The 9,405-nt window shown below is 48.8% G+C and overlaps 1 protein-coding gene across 1 annotated transcript; it reads left to right on the forward strand.

The window, feature by feature from the left end:
* The first annotated feature begins 4,220 nt into the window (after window positions 1-4,220).
* Window positions 4,221-5,933, forward strand: GPR45 (G protein-coupled receptor 45). The gene has a single exon (XM_025932393.2). It carries the CDS (start codon window positions 4,433-4,435, stop codon window positions 5,717-5,719), a length of 1,287 nt encoding a protein of 428 aa, XP_025788178.2. The 5' UTR covers window positions 4,221-4,432; the 3' UTR covers window positions 5,720-5,933.
* The last annotated feature ends 3,472 nt before the right edge of the window (window positions 5,934-9,405 follow it).

Here is a 9,405-nt window from a genome sequence, read left to right on the forward strand (position 1 = left end):
CTCTGGGGTGACTCCCTAGAAAACCAATGAAAACAACAGTGAATGCTGTTGTCGCTTTTGGCTTGTTTTGGTAAAAGCAAACTCCTCTTCGGATTTCTTTCCGTTAGCGAAAACCCCGACTAATGTAGGTTTTACGCAAAAGCAAGGTGGCTTACCGAAAACTTCCAGAAAGCGGGGGGATCCCTTTCTCTCTAACGCGGACCATAAGGAGCTTAGAAGAAAAGACACTTCTTGCAGGCACTTGAAGAAGTGGGGGTTGATCAGCGGAAGGCAGGATGAGGGCTTCTGAAGACGAAGACGAAACGCAGGAGGTCAAGAGTGTCTGCTCAGGTCATGATCCCAAGGTTGTGGGATGGAGCCCTGCACTGTGAGGGTGGAGCCCACTTAAGATTCTCTCTCTCCCTTTGTCCCTCTCCTCTCGCGCGCACACACACACACACACACACACACACACACACACACACTCTCTCTCTCTCTCTCTCTCTAATAAAAATAAATAAACTAATAATTTGAAAAGAGGTACTCAGGGGCGCCTGGGTGGCTCAGTCGGTTGAGCATCCGACTTCAGCTCGGGTCATGATCTCACACTCCATGAGTTCGAGCCCCACATCAGGCTCTGTGCTGACAGCTCAGAGCCTGGAGCCTGCTTCAGATTCTGTGTCTCCCTCTCTCTCTGCCCCTCCCCTGCTCATGCTCTGTCTCTCTCTGTCTCAAAAATAAATAAAAACATTAAAAAAAATTTTTTTAAAGAAAAGAGGTACTCAGTGGGGAAAGGATAGTCTCCAATAAACATGCTGGGAAAGCTGGATATTCACAAACAAAAGAATCAAATTGGACCCCCATGGCACACCACTCACAAAAAATTAACCAGAAATGGATTAAAGACTTAAATGTAAGACCCCAAATTACTAGAAGAAAACATAAGAAAATGCTTCCTTGACATTGGTCTTGGCAATGATTTTTTGGATATGACACCAACAAGTGACACAAAGCAAAAAGAAACGTGTGAGACCCTGTACCAGACTAAAAAGCTTCTTCACAGGAAAAGAAACAATCGGCAAAATGAAAAGGCAACCAGCAGAATGGGAGAAAATACTTGGAAACCGTGTGTCTGATAAGGGGTTAATATGAAAAATGTGTAAAGAACTCATACAATCCGAGCAAAAAAACAATCGGATGGAAAAAAAAATAGGCAAAGGACTTGATTAAACCTTTTCCAAAAGAAGACATACAAATGGCCAACAGGTACACGAAAGCAAAAAGCTAAAAATGCAATAAAACCAAAGGAGTAAATATTGATAGACATATGGAAATACAACTTTAGTTGGAAACCTGTCAGGAACTGAGGTAGATTTCCCTGTGTTTGTTTCCTTATACACACACATATGTAACCTTTCTCCACCTCCTAATAGCTACTTACTCTTAGTTGCTGTTTCCTGGTGGCTTTGGTTTGCCAGGACCCCTTGTATCTATCAGGGTGCAGTTAGGAAAGAGATCAAGGGATTCTTGTCAAAGGAGAGGCCAGGTTAAGGGAAACCCAGGAGGGCTGGAGAAGTATCCTGAGCTAGCAGCCACGGGAAGCCCAGTCACCCCTAAACCTACATGTTGAGGCAGGAAACAGCAGGGAACCTGCAGAGAGGGCTGGGCTGTAGGAGAGGCTGCCTGGAGAGGCTGAGAGCTTTGGAGAAGAATAAACCACTGTCAACCACACCCCGGTAAAAGGGAGCCAGAGCAAGAAAGACCGTCCGTCCCTCCCCTCATACCAGAGGCCAAGGGAGCCCAGTCTCCCAGGCAGAGGTAGGGGAGAGAGTGGCCAGGAACTCTAGAGATGCAATGGTAGAATATCCACCATACCCTTGAGGCCTTAAGGCTTCTTTCTGTATATTCTTTCGTTACATCCCTCTGGGCAGTTGCTTTAGTGACCCACTATTTGTTAGGTCACATTTCCCGCTGAGCGAGTGAGAGCATTTCAGCTCTGCCATCAGTGGCCAGGCTCTGGATTAGCTGCCCTTGGGTCATCTACCCAGTCCAATCAGCTATATAAGCACACCTCGAAGCTATTGCAGGTTAGGTTTCAGACCGCTGCAATAAAGTGAATATCGAAGCAAAGTGAGTCAAATGACTTTTTTGGTTTCCTGGCATATTATAATTTCCTGTAAGCATATTAAAGTTATGCTTACACTAAACTGTAATCTCTTAAGTATGCAACAGTATTATACCTGAAAAAACTATGTACATGCCTTAATTTAGCATAATTTAATTTATTGCTTTTATAAAAAATGCTAGCCATAATCTGAGCTTTCAGTAATTTACAATCTTTTTGCTGGTGGAGGGTCTCGTCTCCATGTTGATGGCTGCTGGCTGATCAGGATGGTGGTTGCTGAAGGTTGGGGTGGCTGTGGCAATGTCTTTTTTTTTCCTCCTCTTGTCCCCCACCACTGCCATGCTGGCCACTGTAGCAATTTCTTTTTTTTTTTTTTTTTCAACATTTATATTTATTTTTGGGACAGAGAGAGACAGAGCATGAACGGGGGAGGGGCAGAGAGAGAGGGAGACACAGAATCGGAAACAGGCTCCAGGCTCTGAGCCATCAGCCCAGAGCCTGACGCCGGGCTCGAACTCACGGACCGCGAGATCGTGACCTGGCTGAAGTCGGACGCTTAACCGACTGCGCCACCCAGGCGCCCCTGTAGCAATTTCTTAAAATAAGACAAAGATGAAGTTTGCCACATTGATGGACTCTCTCACGAACAATTTCTCTGGAGCATGTGATGCTTTTTGGTAGCAGTTTACCCACAGTAGAACTTCTTTCAAAATTGGAGTCAATCGTCTCAAACCCTGCCTCTGGTGTATCTACTAAGTTCATATAATATTCCCAATCTTTAGTTGGCATTTCAAAAATCCCCACTGTGTCTTTACCAGGAGTAGATTCCATCTCAAGAAATCACTTTCTTTGCTCATCCGCAAGAAGCAACTCCTCACCCATTAAAGTTTTATCATGAGATTGCAGCAGTTCAAACACAGTAATAATGAAAACGTTGGAAATGTTGCAAGAATTACCAAAATGTGACACAGAGACACAAAGTGAGCAAATGCTGTTGGAAAAATGGTGCCCATAGACTTGTCCCACACAGGGTTGCCCCGCACCTTTGATTTGCAAACAAACAAAACGGCAGTGATCTGCAAAGTGCAGTAAAGTAAAGGGAAGTGCCGTAAAACAAGGCATGCCTGTATTGGAAATGGTGAGGAGTGAGGGAACGGGAAACGTACTATAAGCATCCTCGCTCTGGGTAGAGCCACGTCACTTGTTGGCAGGTATACGACAGATTCAGGTGCACCCACAGGTATTACCTATAAATGAAGCAATACCCAATTGTAACATTGTAATTGGTTTCCCTCAGGGCTGTGGGTGATCGAATGCCGTCTGGGATCCAGGCGTGGTGAAAATCACTTTATGGGTATTCTCCCAATCTTTGCAGCTCCTCTGTAGGGGCCTGATTATTACTCCTATGTTACAGATGAGGAGGTCCTATCAGCCGAGGTCAAGCAGAGGTTAACCTGCCAGAAGGTGCCAGAAAGTAGCAGAGGCAGGCTTTACCCGGCCCAGGCAATCTGACTCCATTCCTGAGCTACGGAACACCGTTCTGACCACACCTATGAGAAATGAAATAAAACTGAATGTTGTCTTTGAAAAGAGCTTATCTTCAGGGAGAGTTTCCTCCTTCCCATCGGCAGTTCCAAAAGTAATCCTCGGCAGCACTACAGTTATCTAAGATATTAGCATTAGGGGAAAGCGGGTGAAGGGCATCTGAGAGCTCCCTGGATTTTTTTCTAACAACTATATGTGAATCTACATTTCTCTCATAATAAAGTTAAACAAATATCATAGTAGCAGCATCAACTACCATTTATTCGTTAATTTCAATTCGACATTGGGCATCTTCTCTGTGCCAGGCACCGTTCTTTCTCTGCTGGGAATATAGCGGAGAACAACACACACACACACACACACACACACACACACACACACACCCCTGCCCTCATGAAGCTGGCCTGTGCAAAGCTCATTTGGCCAGGTTCCTTATCATAAAAGTTATTAAATGCATGCTCATCACAGAAATATTGGCTAACGCTGGATTCACGTCCTTATCCCCATAAAGTAGGTCTGATTAGATTTCCCTAGGCTACTTGACAAGACTCATAATATTTGTGAATACCAAGCCTTGTCCTGAATGGCAAATCAACGAGCCGCTCTTTCTCTCCATTCTGTTTAGAATACTTGTAAAATCTAAACACTGCTCTATTCAAAACGTGCTTGGAAAGTCTCACTCCCTTCTCTCCCCTGCTCGTCTTTGCTCTAGGCTACAGAGAGCATCCAAGTAGGAGGCTGCAGACACAGTCGGCTGTCATGCAGATGATGAGGCTGTGATTGATGAATTGCAAATCCTGCCTAGTGCTCCCAAAGAAAACGGCTCTCTCTACCATTCCAGTATCCTCCAGATCCAAGACATGCAACCCGCAGACAGGAAATGGCAGCCACCAAAGCGCTGAGGGGAGCCCTTCCAGTCGTTTCTGTCTCGGCTCCAAGTTTTTTCCCATGATGGCCTGCAACAGCTCCACCGTCGAGACCTACCAGTACTTGCTGCTGAACGGGAGCAATGTGTCCGACTCCGGGGCCACCCCACCACCCGCCCCCCTCAGGATATCCTTGGCAATAATCATGATGCTGATGATCGTGGTGGGGTTCCTGGGCAATGCTGTCGTCTGCATCATCGTGTATCAGAGGCCAGCCATGCGCTCCGCCATCAACCTGCTGCTGGCCACGCTGGCCTTCTCCGACATCATGCTGTCCTTATGCTGCATGCCCTTCACGGCCGTCACCCTGATCACGGTCCACTGGCACTTTGGGGATTACTTCTGCCGGCTCTCCGCCACCCTTTACTGGTTTTTTGTCCTGGAGGGCGTGGCCATCCTGCTCATCATCAGCGTGGATCGCTTTCTCATCATCGTCCAACGCCAGGACAGGCTGAACCCGCGGCGGGCCAAGAGGATCATCGCCGTCTCCTGGGCGCTGTCGTTCTGCATCTCGGCCCCCTCGCTGGCAGGCCGGACGTTCGTGGAGGTGCCGGCGCGGGCTCCCCAGTGCGTGCTGGGCTACACGGAGTTCGCGGTGGAGCGCGCCTACGTGGTGGCGCTGGTGGTGGCCGTGTTCTTCGTGCCCTTCGGCGTCATGCTGTGCTCCTACCTGTGCATCCTGCACACCGTGCGCAAGAACGCCATCCGCGTGCACAACCAGTCCGACAGCCTGGACCTCAGACAGCTCACCAGGGCCGGCCTGCGGCGGCGGCAGCGGCAACAGCAGGTCAGCTTGGACTTGAGCTTCAAGACCAAGGCCTGCACCACCATCCTGATCCTCTTTGTGGGCTTCTCGCTCTGCTGGCTGCCGCACTCGGTCTACAGCCTCCTGTCCGTGTTCAGCCGGGGGTTCTACTGCAGCTCCTCCTTCTACACCACCAGCGCCTGTGTCCTGTGGCTCAGCTACCTCAAGTCTGTCTTCAACCCCATCGTCTACTGCTGGAGAATCAAAAAATTCCGCGAAGCCTGCATAGAGTTGCTGCCCCAGACCGTCCAAATCCTCCCCAAAGTGCCTGAGCGGATCAGAAGGAGAATCCAGCCAAGCACCGTCTATGTGTGCAATGAAAACCAGTCCGCGGTTTAAGGGATGGGAGGGAGGAGCGCGCGGACGGTTCCAGGACCGAGCTCAGAGTCCTGGCACTTTGGCTCTAGCCAGCATTTCCGGTGGCCCTGTAAGCACAAAGGTACGCCTCTGTTACCAGATAAGCTGCTGCTTCAAGTTGGCAAGATGAATTATTTTTTTTTTTTTCTTGCTACAGGAGAGCAGTATGTGGGTCTGATAGAAACTGGAAGGTAGTTGGGACAAAATGGGGATGGGGTGAGCTGTGTGGGCAGGCAGTTAGGGAAGAGGAGGGGTCAGGGAGGAAGGCTCTGTCCAAAGGGCTCCCAGTACTCATGCTTAAGAGAAACCCTGTGGTGCCATATTCTGACATGAGAAACCCAGTAGCTGTCATCTCACAGGTTACCCCTCATTTTATTTGACGCCAGTATTCTTTTTTTTTTTTTTTTAATTTTTTTTTTCAACATTTATTTATTTTTGGGACAGAGAGAGACAGAGCATGAACGGGGGAGGGGCAGAGAGAGAGGGAGACACAGAATCGGAAACAGGCTCCAGGCTCTGAGCCATCAGCCCAGAGCCCGACGCGGGGCTCGAACTCACGGACCGTGAGATCGTGACCTGGCTGAAGTCGGACGCTTAACCGACTGCGCCACCCAGGCGCCCCATGACACCAGTATTCTTAACAGGTACTTATGTTTGTGGCAGGTGGGGAAACAAGCAAGGATCTCTGTGTTGGTCGGCTGTACATCTCTGATCATGCTGAATCATCCTTTCTATAAACCAGAATCATGCTGGGAAGCAGAGCGAGCCCCTGTGCTAGTCAGTTCCCCAGTGTGACACATGGGAGGCCTCAGTGGCTTGAAGCCCAGAGAATGATCTGGGGCCGTTCAGCTGAGGGCTCGTGCATGTACCGAGCCCCTCCTACCTGGCCCAGCTCTGTCCCCTGTGCCCTGAAGCCCTTCACCCTCCCTGCCTGCCTGCCGTAACTGTGACTGTCCTCTCTCTTTCCCTCCACTGTTCCCCGCCTCTCCCTTTGTTTTATCCCATCCATCCATCGCACAGGAAAAAAAAAAAAGAAAAGAAAGAAAGAAAACCACTCCTCCTGTAATTCATCTTTTCAGCAAGTGTCTGTAGTGACTTGCTTTCAGTTTCAGAAGCGGGCAGTAGGCTTTGTTTACATGTTTCCTCTCAACTCCCTGAGGCTGCAGGTTTTGTGAGCTGCTACATGGACTTCAGCGCTGGGGCTGCCGGCAGGGGGCATCAGACACACAGACCCAGTTCCCCGTTGAGCTCTCCTCCTACCTCACTCAGAGCCGCCCGTCCTCTGACTGCTGCAGTCTGGGCCACCCACCCCAACCTGGGGCTTCCCACCCCCAGGCAGGCCTGGGAGCCCACGACCAAAGCTGCCTGGAGGGGGACCTTTCTGCTTGTGCTGCACACTTGGCCGCCGTGCACAGGGCCACCCATCGCTACCAGGAGCTTCCGATGTTGGCGGATGATTTTCAAGTTCAGGCAGGCCGCTGACTCCACCGAGGTCTCCTCAGAGTTTCAGATCCGAAGAGAACGGGAAGTTTAAGGAGAGATTCAGAAAATCTGATTCCGAGTCCAACTCTGCAGGGAACCAGTCACGCGAGCGTGTTCATTTTACCTCGCTTCTCTGGGTCTCGGTGTCCCCATTTGCCAAGTGAGGAAGGAAGTCTAGATGATCTCCAGTGCCCCTCTCTCAGATTCGAAATGTATATGTTTTCTACTCGGAGTCACCAGATCCCCTGCATTTATTAAGTGCCTACTGGATGCAAGGCACTGTTGGGGGCGGGGGGTTAGTGATGAATATGGCATGGGCTATGAGCAGAAGCAGCTGTCCAATTTATTTTAGGATGATGGTGACTCCCAACTTGGCCTAACAGCACAGAAGCTCTCTTTGTGTCTCTTTTCTTATTTCCTTTCCAAGATTGTGTTAAGAGGCCAACTAATGCTCTCTTCCTGCGGTACTGGTGACAGAGGCAAAGAAAGAGAACATCATTTACATTAATCTAAGCCTAGAGGAAGGTCTGTGAAGAAAATACCACTTCTTTCCCACCCACTCCCCATCCTTTTGTATTCAGACGAGACAGAGAGACGTAGAGACTGAAGTCTGGCAATCGGCGTGTGACTGATTGAGGTGGGTCCCATCGATTCTGTGTCCCTAGTGCACCCAGTAAGGCCACGGTTTGCCTTCAGTTCCCACGAGGCAACTAGCATGGCCTCCGTGGTGTCCAAAAATACAGCCAGACCAGCCAGGGTAACAGGCCACTGGGCACCTCCCCTCTGGGGGGCATTTAAGAGAATGTTCTTGAGGAGCAAAAGAGAAATCACACACTGAATGAATGAAGGTATCGAAATTTATATCACTCAGTGTTATATGACGTATGCTGGACAGTAATATATATGTTTTAAAATAATAATTTTGTATATATTTTAAATAAAGTATTACTGCTCTTTCGGTGTATAAGACTATGTCCTTACCAAAATTAGCACCAGGGCCATCAATAGTAAGCCACAAATCTGGTGTCTACACCTCCTAGGACAACTTCAGGAAATCTAGAACCTTGAAATTGCTAACCAAGCGCAAATGACTACAGGATATTAACGCGATAAGATGACAATGGGGAGACTATTTAAACAATGGGGGGGGGTCACAACTGGAGCTCCCAACTAAAAATCATTCATGGCCCCACTAAGTAACTCCAGCTAATTAGTCTTCACCTCTGACTTCAGCCTGCCACCTTCAGAATTCTCCCCCACTTCAATGAGCCTTTAATGAACTTCGCTTTCCTAAAATAGTGCAAAACTACCAAGTTCTTACATCTTTCCCTGAGGCTTGCCGTCAAGCCCTCTGTTGGCTTTTGGTTTATATCTTCTCTTTAGCCCTGGGGCACCTGACTTTTTTTCTGTGGGGCCTGGGCAGTGACTGTGGTAACAACTATCTCAGAAGCTCCAGGGGAGAGCCTAGCCTCAGACTGTCAAACTAATACTGACTACCCCTAAAAATCCAGTGCCTTCTTGTCTTGAATCTTGATCCCTGTGGCTGGGGCGAAATAAAAGCAAAGTTTCGCTAGGACGTTCTGATAGCCAAGCTGAGCAAGAAAAATCTAGATCAATTCCCACGTTGCTGCACTGAGCCCTGGGAACGTTTTCCCCAACATCATTTACAGCACATGGTTTTTTTTGGACTAAAACCCCCACCATGTTAAGTATTTCCTACATGGCTCTGCTTGCTTCAGCTGAGAGTGATAGATAAGGTACGGGCTGTGCCACAAAGCAGTGTGGCTCGGACCCTCAAAGTTTGGGGAATGCCCAGAGACCAGGCATTTGCTGTTATGGAAACGCACGGGCAGTGGCGTGCGGAGGGCGCGTGCTCTGGGATGGGACAGTCCAGACCCCAGGGCCACCTTGCTCTCCGTGGGATTCTGGGTAAGCCATGGAGCATTTTTGCACCTCAGCTTCCTCATCTCCTAAATGGCAGAACTACTCCAGCCAGGGGGCCTCCGTGAAGAAGAAGTGAAATAATGTGTATAAAGGATCTAGCTCAGGGCCCGGTCCAAGGTAGAGGCTGAATGAACGGTGGCCATAATGATCACGGTTGTATTGCCAACTTGTTTTATGGCGAAGATTTGTTCTTTGGGGGCAAGCGTAGAAATTTGTTTTGGAGACTGGCTCTTCAGTCCAAA

Source organism: Puma concolor, chromosome A3 (assembly GCF_028749965.1).
Source record: "Puma concolor isolate L17-30 chromosome A3, mPumCon1.1.hap2, whole genome shotgun sequence".
NCBI classification, from domain to species: Eukaryota; Metazoa; Chordata; class Mammalia; order Carnivora; family Felidae; genus Puma; species Puma concolor.

Coding starts and splice junctions, on each gene's coding strand:
- GPR45 (XM_025932393.2), top strand. CDS start 4,433: ATGAATTGCAAATCCTGCCTAGTGCTCCCAAAGAAAACGGCTCTCTCT.